The sequence below is a fragment of the Zalophus californianus genome, chromosome 12, assembly GCF_009762305.2.
Source record: "Zalophus californianus isolate mZalCal1 chromosome 12, mZalCal1.pri.v2, whole genome shotgun sequence".
Lineage (NCBI taxonomy): Eukaryota > Metazoa > Chordata > Mammalia > Carnivora > Otariidae > Zalophus > Zalophus californianus.
In genome coordinates, this window is record NC_045606.1 from 14532853 (window position 1) to 14551562 (window position 18710).

At 42.6% G+C, this 18710-nt stretch overlaps 2 protein-coding genes across 5 annotated transcripts in view; both read left to right on the top strand.

Annotated features, from left to right (window-relative positions):
* Positions 1–18710, top strand: part of VPS41 (VPS41 subunit of HOPS complex) — a 206942-nt gene that overhangs the window by 112898 nt on the left and 75334 nt on the right. For all 4 annotated transcript variants that reach the window (XM_027573348.2, XM_027573349.2, XM_027573351.2 and 1 more), the window contains 3 exons: positions 6987–7106; positions 8289–8435; positions 16151–16217. In XM_027573348.2, coding sequence (XP_027429149.1) covers positions 6987–7106; positions 8289–8435; positions 16151–16217 — 334 coding nt within the window. The remainder of the gene's footprint in view (positions 1–6986; positions 7107–8288; positions 8436–16150; positions 16218–18710) is intronic.
* On the top strand, positions 10503–11913 carry LOC113911162 (ribonuclease P protein subunit p30-like). Its single transcript, XM_035723381.1, is given in 3 exon segments — positions 10503–10560; positions 10672–10736; positions 10739–11913. Coding segments are annotated over 3 exon segments (786 nt in total). The 3' UTR covers positions 11402–11913.

An 18710-nucleotide genomic window follows, 5' to 3' on the forward strand; every position in this document is an offset into this window, starting at 1 on the left:
GTCTGTTGTCAGCAGCCAAACACTGTCCCCGCTCTCTGTGCTCGCTCATTTTCTCTCACTTGCTTTCTTGACTTCTTAAATTTCATTTCTAATCTTTTCCAATTTTGGGTGTTTAAATCCTTCTGTGACAGGTCCTGCCCATCATTATGCCCTTTATCTATTGGGCATGTCCTAATGCGCTGGGTTTTCCTTTTCTTTCTTTATTTCTCAGTTTTATTATCTCGAGCTCCAGCATCTTCTGGGATCTGGCATTTTGTCTTTATGGAGTCTGTTTTTTCCAAGCCCCTCAGCCCTTCCTGCAGTAACACATTTGCTATCAAGGACTTGCCCGTAGGCTTCCCCCACCAGCCACTCTTCCCTACACCATTGTCTGCCTCAGAGCGAGTGGTGCCGCCGGTGTGTAGGAAGCCTGAAGGACTCAAGTGATTTATATACTTGAAAGATCACAAGATGATTAAAAAGGGGCCAGTCATCCTCCCTTTCCTCCATCAGGGAAGGGTGGGCGATGGGTAATGATGGGTGTTATGTTGCCAGAATCGGTGGCTTTATTATAGCCCGAAAGGAATCCCGCCCTGTGTGTGGGAGATTCTGGGGTGTGCATCCCTATCACTCTGTAGTGTAACAAAGTACTAGATAGATTTATCAGCACAAAACATAGGAGAATAAAGTATATTGCTGAGGATGTGAGGGCTCCTATTGAAATATAAGTACCAGGAGTGCTGACTGCCAGAATGTGGATTTATGGGAAATAAAGCCCTAGAATACTTTCTCCAACAAAAAATAGACCTCTTGGAAACAGTTTTTCCTCTCTATGTACTTAGCTCCCATTGAGCTTAAATTGCTCTCAGTATTGTGATAATGACAATTCAATATTATGGGATGTGGAAGATGAACCAAATAAATTAACCAGCTGCTTTTAAAGGTAGTTCGCTCAATGACTTACCCTCTAAAATGCTTTGTAGAACATTCATGCTCAGTAGGTCTCTAGGCAGTTTTATGACTAGAAGAAAGAAATGGATTTTATTAAATGTCATTGAAATACAGGCAGATAGTTCTGCTGTAGTTAAATTAGTGTAGACTGTTTGTAAGAAAAGCAGCTTATCTTTTCTTAAATCACTGAGGCGGAACTTTCCTTGGCATTCCTGCCAGTGTGTTTCTGCTTGAAATTCCCACAGATTAGGAAGCAAATGGAGAGTGGATTGTCTGGTCCTTTCCCCTCCTGGGTGAAACCGTGGGTCCCGCAGAATGCTGCAAATCAAATCCTGAGGTGCTGCCTAGTTGTATTCAAAGAGTTTTAAAGGACAGTAATGGTAACGTTCCATAATTACTAGCTGACATTTAAGGTTTTTTTCTGCTACGTATGGATTGGGAACTAGGACTCATGAGTAAGGAAGAAAGTAGAGTGGAGAGGGAAGGCAGAAATAAGTGCTTCAAGGACCAGGGGAGGTAACGTAGAGGGGAGAAGCAGGCCAGGGCTAGACCACCAGGATAAGAGGGCATGGTGGTGTTGGGGGTGGGGGGCGCCTCAGCAGCGCACAAACACAGTTCAAATCATCACCATTCGGGCCAAATGAGAGGCCAGGTGGCATCCCTGAAATGAAGGAACTGCAGTCAGCTTAACTGAATAGAGGAAGACTAACCTTAAAAGCATTTCCCAGGGGCGCCTGGGGGGCTCAGTCGTTAAGCGTCTGCCTCCGGCTCAGGTCTTGATCTCAGGGTCCTGGGATGGAGTCCCGCATTGGACTCCCTGCTCCACGGGGAGCCTGCTTCTCCCTCTCCCGCTCCCCCTGCTTGTGTTCCCTCTCTCGCCGTGTTTCTCTCTGTCAAATAAATAAAATCTTAAAAAAAAAAAGCACTTCCCAAATTTGTGACCGGTTGTGCACAGATTATCTCCTCTGCCGCTGAGCAAAGGAAACTGCACCACTGTTTCAGGCGTAGGACACGGAGCCAGTATAAATGAGCCCTTTCTCAAGGGATACCATTGTTACATTGAGGATGTAGTAACTGTGGACCAGTCAGTCCATAGGGTTCCTTCCCTTAGATTTTTGAGATCAGGCAGCTGCCAGTGTGTCCAAAATAGTTTAGGGACATCACTAACTGAAGACGGGCTGAGTAACTGGAGGGTTTGGGGTGTGACGTAGCTCCTCCTGCCAGCAAACACACTGTGCACATAGACAAAGAAGGAGACTGGTAGGGCCGGGGAAGCCTACTCAGTATCTCATATTCATCGTGCCCTGTGCTTCTAGCAAAGTCGATGTGGTTTATTTCCCCGATGCATTTACGGTCTGTTGGGGAGATGAAGAGTAAATAAATGAATCCCAGTGAGCAAGATATAGTGTGGTGTTCGTTATCCCGTGATAGAACCAGCATGACCCCAAAATGTATACAGAACCAAGAAGTTAGGAGGATTTACGAAAGAATTCTAAATGAAGATCTTCCCTAATGTATTTCAGGCTATTTGTTTACACATCATTTCTTCTTTTTCATCCACAAAATATAAAGGGAAAATGATTGAAACTACTGCTATTTGAGAAACATCAGAAAATAACATGAAATCATGTCTATAACTGTAATGTAAATTAGTTAAAATTTGTTTTCCTTTTCAGGAGGTAGTGTGTCAACCTCCCCCCGCCTTTTTTTTTTGTTTGTTTTGAGCACTCCTCAGTTGCACAGAATGACATGTGCTGTCTGTACTATAAAAATATTAAGAAGCTTCTTTGATCCCATGTCAGAGCCGGGTACACAGGGTCACAAGGTGTTTTGTAATAGAAATCTGGAAAGTCATACTCAACCCTGAGACCAGCTGAATTCAGAATTCTTGTCTCCCTCCTTTTCTTCCTGCCCTCTGCTGGAAGTTTTTTCCTAGGTGCTGGAGCAGGGGACAAAGGAGGCCCGGGCCCAGCTGGCCTTAGCTTCCTGCCCTAAGCCACAGCTCCCGACCACAACAGAAAGGCTTAGCTGGAGTGAGTTTGGGTATTGGTTGGAATTGCAGCAAGACTTAACTAACAGTTTTCTAAAGTTAATGTTTTATTTAAAAAGTAGGTACATTTTATGTGAATTCTAACACATATTCAGTATGACTGAAACATTCCGTCTTTCTCTAGGTTTCATCGAATTGTTGATACTGTTTTGTTTTGTTTCAACTGTTCCTTAAATTATCCTGATTATCAGGATATGTCAGTGAAATACAGGCAGATAGTTCTGCTGTAGTTAAATTAGTGTAGACTGTAAAAAAAGCAGCTTATCTTTTCTTAACTCACTGAGGCGGAACTTTTCAGCCCTCTATGTATTAACATAAAAATAATTCACATGTTCCAAGCAGAATAATCATGAAAATAGAAATAATAAAATCTATCACCTATTTCTAGAATTAATTATGATTACTTTGTAAGGTATCCTTCAGATTTTTATATATGGATACACATATTTTATTTAAAGGTCATCATATTTAATACTGTTTTGCGATTAGCTTTTTAATTTAGTGGCCCTGAACATCTTTTTACGTTAAATAAACATATGTGTATAGAATCATTTATAAATGGACGCATACTATTTGGTGATCTAGCTCTGCCAGGCTTTACTCGATTATTTCCCAGCTGTTACTCTATTTCTGGCTGTTATAAATAACTTTGCATACTTATTTACTCACTTGTCTGATCACTTCTGAGCATAAATATCTAGGCGCAGACTTCTAGGGTCATTTTTAAAGCTTTGACTCCCCAGTGCTAAAAGATTCTCCAGAAAGGGGGTGAGTTGAGGGCGCCGGCTTCCCTGCGCATGCGCACTCCACCTCACCCCCGTTCTTTCCTCCTCGTTTTGATTCAGCTTTGTCAGCTCTTTCTATTCTTTTACTTCGTCTGTCAATTCTAGGACCATTGCTTTACTGTTTTGAGTACTAATTTCACAAAACACCCATCCTTCCACCCACAAATTGCTTAATTAAAAAAATTCCTATTCTCACATATCTTCAAATGGATTGATAGCATTTTGGAAGTTCTATAAATAATTCCTTTGGGGTTTTTTTTGTGCTTCCATTAAAATCACATATTAACTATTAAGACAGGCACTTCAGTGAGAATTTTGAGTCTTATCATCCAGGAACATAATGTACACTTATGTAGGTCTCCTCTTACATCTCTCAATAAAGTATTTTTTCATTTGTCATGTAGCTAGTGCCTGCACATCTGTTTTTGCTCATTACTGACTTTGAGAGCTATGGACTTTTCCTTGTTTACAACTTTGCATCCCCTAAAGTTTAGATTTGCAGTATTTGTATTCTCGTTTTCAAAGTGCTCTGGTCACAGTTTGATTCCCTCTCTTACTCGAGGGTATAGAATATTTATTTATTTATTTTATTTCAGCTTTGCTGTGTGTTTCTTATCCTTTGGTGTTAATTTGCTTAATTTTGTTGTCACCTGAGAAGAAGAAGAATTATTTTTAAAGTTCTTGTCTGTTTGATGGAAGGGCTCATTAATGTGGAGTCAGGAGTGGGAGATTTGCCTTATTCCCTAGATAAGTCCTGTTCTTTTCAAATACTGAATTCTTCCATATTGCTGGTGTTTTTTCTTGTTCCTGTTTACTGGGAAAAGTCTATATTCAGTATTCACAGTTGTAGTTGATGTGAATGTGTCATAGATTTTGTGAGAATTTGTCCAAATCTTTTATTCTGGACGTGGTAGGAGAAGGAAGTTTTATGTTTTCCTTCCTGCCTGAATTGGAACACAGTTGTCTGTTGGGGAAATGGCTTCCAAAGGGTGTAATTATTGATGCAGCAGGGAAGTGATGTACGTGTTAAAAGCCTACTTGCTATATTCACCAAGGCAGCTTGAAATTCGTGCAGGTGCTGCCCACCTCTTGACTTTGAAGTTTGTGGGGTACAGCCCGCCACTAGTAGACACCCACCCCATTGCCGGCATACCTGTTTTCTCCTTCCAAGCTGTGTGGCCGAACAAGCGAGAGTGGCTACTCGGGTTATGCTGCCAGTGCTGACCGTGGCCTCTGTGTCCCTGAGTGCCATTTTCCCCGTGACTCACCTTACCTCCACCCCCTTTTCACTGAGCATAAGGTGTCTGGGCATGCTGGTACCTACCCTACCACCTACTTTCCAGATGGGCTTTTTCTTTAAATGAGGTAAATTGTAGCCTTCACTGAGCTCTTACTTCTGTCATATTTTATGGACATCTCCATTTAAAATTGGGGGCATATTTAATTTAATAATCCAGGTGCGGATTGCTCCCCTTTCACGCAACATCGGTCACCCCCTCGGTGGGATCAGAGGGAGAGGAATGTGTTGTCATGTGACCCCACACTTTTCCTCCTCACCACCCAGCCAGCCATTCCTCCTAGCAGGTGGTTATGGGGTGCTCCTGGGGCCCAGCCCACTTCTGAAAATCCCCTCCCTCTGATCCAAGCCACAGGTGGAAGATAGACATTGTGATCTTATTAATTCCTCATGTTTAGTATAATTGTTTTTAGTTACCTGGCTTTGGTGAAATAAATAGCAAGAGTGATACTCTCAGGCTTTCTCCTCCTTCCCCAGATTTCAAACTTACCCTGTCACAAAATACTGAACACATTCAGCGACCTCCTTGGCTCTGTTTTTTTGCATCATGGCCGAGGCAGAGGCAGAATCACAGAGGACAGACCTCTAAGGGTCTTTAACTGGGAGCAGGGCAGCATGGTGGTGGGGATTTCTTACTTAGAACCTGGACTGGGAAAGGACGAGATGGGTGGGAAGATCTTGGAGAGCAAAGAGGATATCCTGTATCTAGCTGCTGGGAAGACAGGATCCCATATGGTCAGTAAAAGCCACCCTCCCTCTAGTCTCCACTATGGACCGAGTGAAGCCACCTTTCTTTTGCATGGATAATAGAGAACTTCAGACATTTATGTCATTTTAAAGTGACCATTCTTGGTGTATTTGTGAAGGTGGACACTTACTTAATTTTAGGGTTTTGTTGTGTGTGTGTGTCTGTGTGTGCCCCTTTTGACTATAGGAGCCTAACTATTGAGAGTAAGAAATATGAATAAAATGTGAATTTATTCTCTTTCTCCTGATAACCTGTTTTCCCCTTTAGGGGTGGGAAGGGACACAAAATACACTAAGGTAAACTGAAATTTACTCTAAAGATAGGAATTTTAAAAATTCTGTGAAGATAAATGTATATTTCAGGATTACATGTCTGAAGTTACATATTGTAAATTATATATTGTATAAATTGTATATATGTTATGTTATATAAATGTCTTTTCTTAAGGGGTTTAAATTGGATATATCAAGAAAAAATACTGTATCCTTAATAATGCATGAATTACTAGAACTATATCTTCACCAGTCTTAGAGGTTTTAACCAGTTATATTTGGTAATAAAATTTATCTGGCAGATTTTTTTCTTTTTAAAGATCTTATTTTTAATCAGTCTCTACACCCAGTGTGGGGCTTGAACTTACAACCCCAAGATCAGGAGTCACACGCTTTACCCACTGAGCCAGCCAGGCTCCACCCTCCCCAGCAGATTTTTTTTTTTTTTTATAGATTCTTCCCTTTAAAGACCCTGGCTAACTATAAACTTTTTAAAGAAGTTTAATCCTAAAGCAAGGTTGTCTTATTTTATGGCATGAATTACTGTTCAAACATCATTGTTAAATTATTTTTCTTGGGTTAAATGAAAAACAGGCTGCTTCTGACTATTGCAATTTAAGCTGTGACTAATATTTTATTTTCAAGGAAAAAATTACGAGGTTTTGATTTCCCAAGTTACAAAATAAATTAATTTCTGGGCAGTCATTTGAAGAACTTTCTGTGACGCAAATCTTTTGACTGACAAATGTGTATTTATCTCCCTGAATTTTGGTATTTTGGTGCCATCTTGTGGCTTGACTTTGTAGTAACTTCAACATGCAGGGGACCAGCAAAAAAAAAAAAAAGGGTAAGAAACCCAATATATGCTTCTCGGTTTCTAAACATCTTTTGTATTTGTCCCTAGTTGCTGCTGTTTGAACGATCTTGGATGAGCAGATGGAAGTCTTCTGTTCTGCACGAAGGGGAAGGGAACATAAGGAGCGTCAAGTGGAGAGGCCATCTGATTGCTTGGGCCAATAATATGGTAAAAGCACGTCTTCATCTTGCTGATCCTTCTGCAGAGCCAGAAGAGTGACCACATTGAGAGAGCTGTGACAAAGGGGAAGATGCCCCTGGCTGCAGTGGTCTTTTCTAAGACCTACAAGTGGTGACTGCTCTCATACCTGGAAGGTTAAAGAGATTAGATTGCTTTTGGCTTTCGTAATAGAGTAATTCCCAACATATTCTGGACTTTATTTTGGAGTAAGAAACCTGAGGCATGGAGAATAGCCAAGAAAATGAAAAGGCATCTTAATAATTGAAGAGTTGCATTGGGAATGTGGTGTTGAAAGTACCAGTTGCCTGTTAGCCAAGGGCAAGCATGTTGCTTTGGAAAAAGTACAGGATATTGCTGATTTCATTTTACTCCCTGTATAATCACAGGTGAAAAGAGGCCTGCCTTTTAAGAAGTAGATTGTAATTTTTGGTGTTACACTCTCTTTAAAGTTTACTCAATATGAGAGCGGCTGAATAGAAAGTTTAAAATTAGCTTTTGACATCTGGCGTATCTTTTGGAATTTCAAGATATAATTTAGTAAATTCGTTCTATTCAGTTTTAAATGGTAGAATTCTCCCAGAACCCACCTTGCTATTCAGGACTTTTCTTAAACTTCTCCCTGGTCACAGTTAAGGGTAAACAAACCTGTGGCCTCTTGGTATATTTTTAGTTAGCTGCTTGCTTGATGTTTCCATTTCAGTGCTTTAAAATGTCAGGTGTAGTTTTCTTTACACACAGTGGTTTGTCAGATTCAAAGCTTTTCTAAAAAACTCCATTTTTATAGTGGAACAATACAATTAGAAATGTTACTTGTCTTTCATTTTGGAAATGCAGTGGCAGATATCTTTCCATTTCCCATTTGTGTTGTATTTGAGCCCCTGATGCCATCTGCTAAGAAAATCTCTTTTGTCCTGAAAGAAGAGTAGAGGTTTTCTTTTGTTGTGGGTTCTCACACGGTTTGTGTGGAGTAGGAACATTTTCTTCTGCATGGCTGCCAGCAGTGCTCAATAAACACTGTCAGTATTTTGTGGTGCTAATTATTGGTGGTGTGTGGCAGGGGCTGTTAATAAGTTTTCCTTTCCTTCTCCCTTCTTCTTTCCTTTCCTTTCCTTCCTTTTCCTCTCCTCCTCCCTAAGCGTAGAGGACACTTAATGCTTTTGTATTTTCCAGGGTGTGAAGATTTTTGACATCACCTCCAAGCAGAGAATCACCAATGTGCCCCGGGATGACATAAGTCTTCGCCCAGATATGTATCCGTGCAGCCTCTGCTGGAAGGACAGCGTGACGCTGATTATTGGCTGGGGGACTTCTGTCAAGGTGGTTTGCTTGTTTTGGTAATAAGTCCATGTTGTTAAAGATCCTCCAAAGGAAGATGAGTTCTTGAGTGGCTTCCTGGAACCAAAATATATTCCCCCTGAATGTTCGCGTCATGTGATATTCCTTTATGCTCAAATCCTTTCATATGCAGAAATTTGGAGATATGGTCTTTTTTTTCCTCACCACACAAAACAAATTGTGAACTCTTCCTTGTTCAGAGTGGTGCTGCCATCTGCGATCTTTAAATTTCCCTCGCCCTGTTGGCCTTAGCTATTTATGGAGCATGTGGTTGGTTTTGTTGGTTTGTCAGGTTTTCCATTCCTTAATGTTCTTTCCATTCCCCTTAGCTTCTTCGTTAGAGTTGATGATGGTGGGGAAAGAATGTTAAAACTAAATTATCCTGCTTGCTTGGTCATTGTTGGATGGAGCAGAGGCCCAGACTTATTGATAAGATTAGGGGCTGTTTTTTGCCATGCAGCTATCTGCCCCTCGTGTGCCTGAGTAAATGAAATTCAGCCATTCTACAGAAGAGGGCCCAAAGCTCATTCACACTTTTTTTTTGCGTACCAGTGCTTGTCTTGTATTAGGTATTTCAGAACCCAAAGTTGGCTTCCCTTTAAAAATACATAGCTTAGGGCGCCTGGGTGGCTCAGTTGGTTAAGCGACTGCCTTTGGCTCTGGTCATGATCCTGGAGTCCCGGTATCGAGTCCCACATCGGGCTTCCTGCTCAGCAGGGAGTCTCCTTCTCCCTCTGACCCTCTTCCCTCTCATGCTTTCTATCTCTCATTCTCTCTCTCTCTCAGATAAATAAATAAAATCTTTAAAAAAAATACATAGCTTAATCTAAACAAAATAAACAAAAAAATTAGCTAAGAATAGTATGAGAAAGTATCCCAGCAACCGTCTAATGGCAGAGCTCAGGCTTTAGAGTTGGACAGGTCTGGGATCAGTTCCAACTTCTTCACGTACTTCCTGTGTGAGCCTAAGCCTGACTCCTCATCCACAAATGGGAATACTGACTGTTCCTGAATCCTGAGCTTTGGGGAGGATTAAATGAGGTAATGCCTACAAAGTTCTTAACATAGAATCTGACATGTTGTAAGTGCTTCATAAACCTCAGTTGTCATTATTATGACATAAAATTCTAGAAGAGTCTTGAAAAAGACATGGTTATTTAAAATGTACTCTTCTCTGGAAAAGGAAAGCATAAAAATTGTTTTTTTTTCTTTTTTAAAAATTTTTTATTGTTATGTTAATCACCATACATCATTAGTTTTTGATGTAGTGTTCCATGATTCATTGTTTGTGCATTAACACCCAGTGCTCCATGCAGAATGTGCCCTCTTTAATACCCATCAGGCTAACCCATCCCCCCACCCGCTCCCCTCTAGAACCCTCAGTTTGTTTTTCAGAGTCCATCGTCTCTAATGGTTCGTCTCCCCCTCCGACTTACTCCACTTCATTCTTCCTCTCCTGCTGTCTTCTTCTTTTTTTTTTTCCTTAACATATATTGCATTATTTGTTTCAGAAGTACAGATCTGTGATTCATCAGTCTTGTACAATTCACATGCTCACCATAGCACATACCCTCCCCAATGTCTATCACACAGCCACCCAATCCCTCCCACCCCCCACCACTCCAGCAACCCTCAGTTTGTTTCCTGAGATTAAGAATTCCTCATATCAGTGAGGTCATATGATACATAGCATAAAAATTGTTTTTTTTTTTAAATGTTTTATTTATTTATTCATGAGAGTCAGAGAGAGAGAGAGAGAGAGAGGCAGAGGCAGAGGGAGAAGCAGGCTCCCCGCCTAGCAGGGAGCCCGATGCGGGACACGATCCCAGGACCCTGGGATCATGACCTGAGCCAAAGGCAGACGCTTAACCATCTGAGCCACCCAGGAGCCCCGAGCATAAAAATTGTTAATGCAGTGCTGCTTACTGACCAAAACAAGCATTGTTAACTTGAGGTAAGGTCCTCCTGGCCCTTAGGTTGGTATGATTCAAGTCCTCCTTTCTTTCTTAATTGTTTTCATGTATCAAGTGAACATAGCCTGATTCGGGCATGCGACGGTCATGTGATTTCAGCATGGCTGTATTTGTGGATTTACACCTGCGAGCAGGTTCTGACCTGAAGGTGCTTCGAGTGCTGGTAGAGAACGCCGCTCACCTTGTGTGAGCTAAGTTCTGTTAACACCATTTGACAGTGGAAGAACCTGGAGCTTGAAGTTAAGTAACTTTTGGCTATTCAGTTGTTGCCATCAATCATGTTGTTGAATTTAAGGAAAAGAAACAGGAAAAATTGAAAAACCAGTAGCTATTTCTGAACTCTTTACAACTTTGCCAATTGTACAGGGAAAATCAAGACCGATCAAAGTTTTAACTAGGCTGACGATTATCGTTTTGGATCCATCTCACTGCAATGTTTTGAGAGCAATGTCTTCAAGGGTCTGGCTGTACGATATCATTGCAGTTTTTCCAAAGACAGAAAAACTTTTTCATGTTGCTTGTACACATTTAGATGTGGATTTAGTCTGCATAACTGTAACAGAGAAACTATCATTTTACTTCAAAAGACCCCCTATTAATGTGGCAATTGACCGAGGCGTGGGCTTTGAACTCGTCTACAGCCCTGCTATCAAAGATTCCACAATGAGAAGGTACACAATTTCCAATGCCCGCAATTTGATGCAGGTCTACAAAGGAAAGAATCTGATTCTATCTAGTGCTGCAGAAAGGCCTTTAAAAATAAGAGGCCCATACGATGTGGCAAACTTAGGACTGCTGTTTGGGCTCTCTGAAAGTGATGCCAAGGCCGCCGTGTCCACCAACTGCCGAGCAGTGCTTCTACATGGAGAAACTAGAAAAACTGCTTTTGGAATTATTTCCACAGTGAAGAAACCTCGGCCATCAGAAGCAGATGCTTCTCTTCCAGCTTGCAAGAAAGCCAAGTGTGAGGGCTGAAAAGAATCCCCAGTCTCTGTCAACACTCCCTTCTTCCTTTTGATAGTCCATCAGCCACAATAGAAATAAAACCTTTATGATTTACTGTTTTCAAAAAAAAGAACATAGCCTGATTCATATTTAGGATAGCAGAAGGGAAGGTGTGCCCAGTAGTCTAGGATAAAAAAAAAAAGTGATTCTCTAGTCTCCTTATTCCATGTGTGGTTACTCATCCAGTAAACTTATGTTCTTGGTATTTTTTTTAATTTCCTTAAGTGGACCAAGTAAGTGGCTTTTTGTTGGTTGTTTAAAGTTGTTATTTTCTGTTCTTTCAGTGAAAGACAAGGAAAATTAGGCCATAGGGACGCAGAAGTTTATTGAATGCTATCAGAAATGCCTTCTCTCTTAAGCTGAATAATGGCCCACAAAGATGCATGTCCTAATCCCACAACCCATAAATGTTTCTTTATATGGCACGAAATAATGATTAATTAAGGATCTTGAGATGGGAAGATTATCCTGCATTATCTGGGTGGGCCCTAAATGCAGTCCCAGGTATTTCTTTTCTTTTTTTTTTTTAGGATTTTATTTGACAGAGACACAGCGAGAGGGAACACAAGCAGGGGGAGTGGGAGAGGGAGAAGCAGGCTTCCTGTGGAGCAGGGAGCCCGATGCGGGGCTCCATCCCAGGACCCCAGGATCATGACCTGAGCCAAAGGCAGACACTTGATGACTGAGCCACCCAGGCGCCCCAATCCCAGTTTTAAAGAAGGAGCGCCGCCTTGGGAAAGGGGAAGGCAGCGTGAGCCGGGAGGCAGAGACTGGAGCACCGAACACAGCCAAGGGAATACGGCAGCCACAGGAAGCTGGAGGAGGCCTGTTGAGGATGGATTCCCCTCTAGAGCCTCCGCAGGGAGTGCGGCCCTGCCAACACCTCAATTTGGGCCCAGTGATGCTGGTTTTAGACTTCTAGCCTGCAGAACTTGGACAGGATAAATTTCTGTTATGTTAAACCGCCAAGTTTGTGGTAGTCTGTTAGGGCAGCCATGGGAAACTAATATGCTTTCACTGTGCCCAAATTATGATCCAACTCATACGTAATTTTTCATGTCAAATGTTTCTTTTTATTTACTGGGGATTCCTCTTATTCAGGCTCAGTAGTACATCGGGGACTTCTTCTCAGTTGAGAATCCCCCTGTGATCTGCTGAGGGAAGAGAAGATAGGACATAATCTTTCCTCTCAGAGAGCAGTCTTAACTGGGGAGAGACTGCCACTCAGTGTGGCAAAGCAAGCAGTTAGAGCCATTCATTCATTCATTCATTCATTCATTCGGCCAGCAGCCACTTACCGAGTTCCTGCGATGTGCCAGGCAATGTTCTAGTGGGGGAAGATGGACAAGCAAGTGAATATACCATGTTGATGTTGGTAAATCGCAAGGGGAGTAGCTAAACAGGGACGTGGGGAAAGGGGCTGGGGGTGGGTGCTGCTATGTAATACAGAGCGATCAAGGGAAGACATCTCTCCTACCGAGTGTGTCCTTTGGCAGGGATCTGGAGGGAGGAGGCCACGCATCTGTGCGGGAGGGGTGTCGGCAGGGGTGGCAACCAGGGCAAAATCCTTGAGGCAGTGGTGTGATTGGCATGTGTTTGTGGAACATAAAGCTTATCGGCAGAGGAGATGGAGCAGGTGTGGAGGAGAGGGATAGAAATGCCGAGGGAGGGGGAGGAGGGGAGGTGGGTGCGTTGTGTAGGGGCAGATCGTGTAGGGCCTCACCGGCCTTGGTGCCATCTTTGGTTTTTAATTTGAGTGATATGGGAAGCCAGCAGAGGGGTTTTGAGCAGCGGACTTAGTTAAATGATCTAACTTGGATTTTGAAAGGATCACTCTGCTGTGTGGAGCCAAAGAGCAAAGGGGCAGTGAAGACGGGAGACAGGGCAGGAGGCCACTGTGGGAAGCTCTGTAAAAATCCTGGTCAGCCTTGTGGAGTTGGATTCTGGATGTATTTTGAGGGTAGACCCTGTTGTATTTATTGATGGTTCGATGTGGGATGTAAGAAAAAGAAGTCAACGGTGACTCTTTTAACCTGAGAACCTGGGAACCGAAGCTGCCTTTTACTGACATAGGCAGGACTGCTGATGGAACACATTTAGAGGGCAAGTCAGGAGATGTTTTTGCGTGTGTCCACTTGAGATGCCCGTTAGACACGTAAGTGGAGGAGTGGCGGAGGCGTCTGGATGAAGCAAATTAGCGTTCACGGGTGAGAACCTACCTGTCAACATAAAGGCTCTTGAGATCATCGATCTGCTCTCAGGTGGTACCTGAGCTTAGGGTAGTGTTTCACTCTTCACCTTCCTGTACCTGCTGCTACCTGTCTGAGGCAGGTGTGGGAGATAGAGCTCAGACCACAGAACATGGGGTGGAGGGGTGGGAGTGGAGAGGAGAGCCCAACCACCTGAACTTCCACGTGTCCTCGTCTTCAGAGAGCTCGTAGCAGGGCCATGGAGACAGTCTGGCCTCGGCCTGAGTTTCCTTTTCCTGAGGAACCTTCCTCTCCTGCCGCTAGATGCCCCTGCATTGTACTTCTGTACTTGCCCTTCACACTTGAGTAAGAGGACTTCTTTGTGTGTCTTCCCCACTGCCCCATACTCTTTCTAAGAAAAGAGCTATGTCTGTTTCTTAAAACCCATTAACTCAGGACTGGTGCCCAGTAGTTGCTCAAAGTGCTACTTAGTGTTATTCATGGATTACTTTCTGTTACTCTCCTTCAGACCATTTGAGACACTACTCATGTACTTTTATCTGCACATTAAGATGGTTGTCCGGGCACCTGGGTGGCTCAGTTGGTTAAGCGACTGCCTTCGGCTCAGGTCATGATCCTGGAGTCCCAGGATCGAGTCCCGCATCGGGCTCCCTGCTCGGCGGGGTGTCTGCTTCTCCCTCTGACCATCTTCCCTCTTGTGCTCTCTATCTCTCATTCTCTCTCTCTCTCTCAAATAAATAAATAAAATCTTTAAAAAAAAAACAAAACATGTTAAAAATAAAAAAGACGGTTGTCCCTCGGGCACTGTGGGGCATGCCCGATAGACAGGTAGGTAGTTTCCCTAGCAAGTGTGGACAGAAGAATCAAAAGTCTAACAAAAGGAGAAGGAAATAGGGGAAGACTGGGGAAGTGGACAGGACATTGTCTGAGGTAGACAGGAGACAAAAAGCAACAATGGGAGAAAATTGCTGGTCACTTCCAGGCAAATGCTCCTGCCCGCCCCCCCCCCCCCCAGCATTGGGTTCGATTCCTGTGTTAGAGCAGGGCCTGCCATATAGTTCCTGCATTGCTGGACAGCAGTTTGGGCATGCAAAACAGGTCACATCCCCATCCAGCCCCAGTTTGGCTCCTAGATTTATCCTCTGGAAACAAAAGTCCAAACGTCTTATATTCAAGTATGTGAATTGTGCCTTCAGGTTGGATAGAGGCAAAAACTGAATGTCTAAAAGGGTATCGTAAGAAAATAACAGTACACTCATGCAATGAGATACTGTAGACATTATTGTGTTGTGGAAGAATATTTAAATAACACATTAAATTACTTATGGTGATTGTTAGGTTAGTTAAAGTCACTTCCAAACAAAAAAGATTGTTAGTGTGTTCACTTTATACTGGGACAGTGGATAATGGTTGCTTTTTCTCTTTGGGTTTTTCTATAGTTTAGAATTTTCTATATTGTAGCTAAACTTAGGGTAGTAGTATTTCTTGTGTTCTTTTATAGCTACCTAAAAGGAAAAAACCTGATTCTTGATGAAAGTTGCATAGAATCAGTGTTTAACTTAAGGTTGTCTTACCTCGATGGCAGAACTTATGTAAATTTTTGTTGTCTTATTAAAAAATAGAATATATTCACTTTAGAATATCCATAGTCTCTCACCCTAAAATAACCATGGTTAACACACTTATGTTGTTTGGTGTGAGTGTGTATGTGTGTGAGAGAGATAAATGCACACACACATATATATCCAAACCATATCCATATAATTTAAAAGAGAGATTGGCAAACTTTTTCTGTAGAGGGTAGTAAACATTTTAGACTTTGTGGGCTACATACTGTTTCTGCTGAATATTTTTCTTTTTTTTGTCTTCTTCCTTTCTAGCCTTTCAAAATGTAAAAAACTCTTTTTAGCTTACAGGTCATAAAAAGACCAATCAAGGGCAGGCTGTAGTTTGCCAGCCTTGATTTAAAGTATATAATACACTGATTTTAAAACACTTTTTTTTTTGTTTTAAAATACTTGAGAGGGGAAAAAAAAAACTTGAGAGAAGAGCGTGATGCCACTTATGCAAAGTATTACTTAGCAACAGTGAAATAAATGACTAATATGTAGTCAGAAACACAAGCCCTAATGTGAATGTTGCTCAGGTGAGCCAATGGGCTTTTTGGTTATGTGCTTCTGCCAGGGCTCTATCTGGATGATGATAGAAGTAGTCCCTAAGTAGAGTTGCAGAGAATGGGTCATTGGAAACATGTTAAAATGATATTATAGTTTCCCTTCTTTCTTTGTCCTTGAATAAGACTTTACTGAAGAATAATGTTGGAGAACATAAGTAATGGTTGCTATATGTCATTGAAATTAATTTCTGTCGTTTTAAGTCATTGAGTAGGTTGTATGCACTCTGTCCCAGTGCTACATGGCTAATTTAACAGAAGTATCCTATATTGAATGAAATGTTATGAAGAGTTTTCCATCACGTGAGTAAAATAACCTGTGAATTTATTTTCTAGATCTGCTCAGTGAAGGAGCGGCATGCTAGTGAAATGAGGGACTTGCCAAGTCGATATGTTGAAATAGGTAAGCCTTCTAGGAATGTAAGACGTCAAAAGAGAATCCATTTCAGTAAAGGGCAACCTAAAATCATGTTCGTCTTCAGGGCTCATCACTTGGGACCTGAGTGAAGTAGGTCAAGAAGCTTTGAAGTTTTGAAACTTTGCTATAGAGACCTGCTTTTCTCACTGTATTTCCAATGTTTACACAGTATTTTTGTAGCTGGCTTTGAAGTTAAATAACCGTGGATTCAGTTTCTGTTGTTTCCCACCTGGACTTTGGACAAACTGCTACACGCCTCTGCATTCTCACCTGTAAGATGTGAGGAAGAACACCTTTCACACAGGTTGTGGTTGGGAATTCAGAGCGTTCACGCGTGCGCAGCTCATCGCACACTCTGGCGCCTGGCCCTGTCCACATGTACCCTCTGAATACGAATTTTCGTCATCACTGGTCTGGGCCGAACTGCCATAATCTTTTCTCTGGATCACTGCAGCAGCCTCCTGACTGGTTTGTGTCTCTTGCCACTGTGAATTACGGTGATCTGGTCTCCCCACTGCAGTCAGCATACAAATCAGATCATGTCACCACCCTTCAGCCTGTCCTGTGGTTTGTAGGACGGAGAGGAGACTCTTGACGTGAGTGCAGGGGTCTGTGCAGGCCCTCCCTGGTCTCTGCACTACAGCCACACTGGCCACCTTCACCCATCCATGCTCTTCCTTCTTGTCTCTCTAGAAGGCCCTTCTTGCCTCTTTGCATGTCACTGACCCTTAATCATCACTCAGCTCAAGTAGGGGAAGAGCCCACTGGGCCTTGCCGGCGAGGTCAGACCCTCCCCTGTGAAGCATGGGTGTCGCTCCCCTTTCTCACACCTGTTTCACTTACAGTGACTGTGCAGTTGTTCATGCAGGTCGGTCCCTTCCTCCACACCGTAAGCTCCCTGAGAGCTCGCTCTGGGTCTGGTCTTGCTCAGTGTTTGTATCTCCAGGACGTGGCCTGATGTAGGTACTAAATAATACCGAGTACTGAATGGATCTGTGACTCAGGGAAACACCTGTTCAGGAGAACTATGTTGAAGATGATCTACCACTACTTTTTACATCTTAGTTTTATAACTTAGTGTAAAAGTTATTCAGACAGAAAGGATGAAAGCAGAATGACTTTTGCCAATTAAACAGATATAATAAAAGCTATTTGGGGACTATTTAGAACCAAGCAGTAGGAGACAACGTTGTGCAACAAAGAAGTTTTGCCACATTATAAGTCAGCTGAAAAGTTCATTTACCTATTTGGATGATGGATATCCATATTCTTATAACAAGATGAAGCTAAATCATTTGCACATGACTGTATTTCTAAAACCAGAAAGGTGTGGCTCATATGGCCTGAGCATTTCAATCTGGGATATTTTGTACTTGAAGACAGAAGTGGATGGTAGGGTTTTAATAATTTTTTGCCTTAGAGAAATAAGTGCATAGTTGGGATTGCTCAGTGTATGGACAGAACAGGCCTGTGCAGAATATAACGGTCCTGAGGAGAACTGAGGAACAAGACGCTAGAGACGACTGGAAACTACCAGGTCATGATTATTACTTCAATGTCTCCATCTTTTCCTGCCTCCCAGCAAAATCCTCTGAACACCTCCGTGCATCAATGCATAGTGTCCTGAGAGAGAAGTATTCCAGTGTCTTAAATACAGATGAGTGGGACAAAAATCAAGAACTCTGAGAGTTTTTAAGGGGATGGAAGTCTTGCCAGGGAGGCATAAAAGTGTCGTAGCTGTGCTCTCCTTAGCTGATGTTGATTGCTCACGCATGAGGCGTGGGCCAGTCCCCTGTGTGCTTTACCTGCATTGGTTCACGTCACCCTCGTGGCAGCCCCCATGACAGTGGGGACTCAGGGACATAAAGATCTGGTCTCAGATCTTATTACAGTGGCATTAGAAATGGACAGAATCTTAACTGCAGAATGGCCACCAGCTTCTGGAGACACAAGGCAGTTTGCCGAATTCCTGTATGATCTTGATGAACTTGCTTCACCTTCCTGAGCCAGGCTTTCCTCACCTGTAAAATGGAGGTGATAGTATCTACGTTTGCAGTCGGTTGTGAGAATGAGACCTAAGTAACGCCTCTGTCACAGTGCTTGGCATACAGTAGGCGCTCACTGAATCATGGTGGTGATTATCACTGTGCAGACTTCCAGCCCAGCTCTGTGACTGCTAATAGCCGGCCCAGTGGTGGCCCTGGAGCCCTGGGATCACGTTATTAAAGTATAGTTCATCTGTCCTACAATTTACGTGAAATAGACTGTGTGGGTGCAGGCAATATCACATTACTGACGTTTTACTACTATGGTTAGTGGTTAAGTACCATTTTTTCCCCTCTTGAGAGCAAACCTTTAAGAATATAAACCATTTCCACAGCGGGAGGCAAAGTGGTTTAGATAAGAGTCCTTGACGAGGCTAGAGGAAAAGAGAAATATTAGGAGGTCTGGATTACAATTTGCTTTAGCCCTGAACAG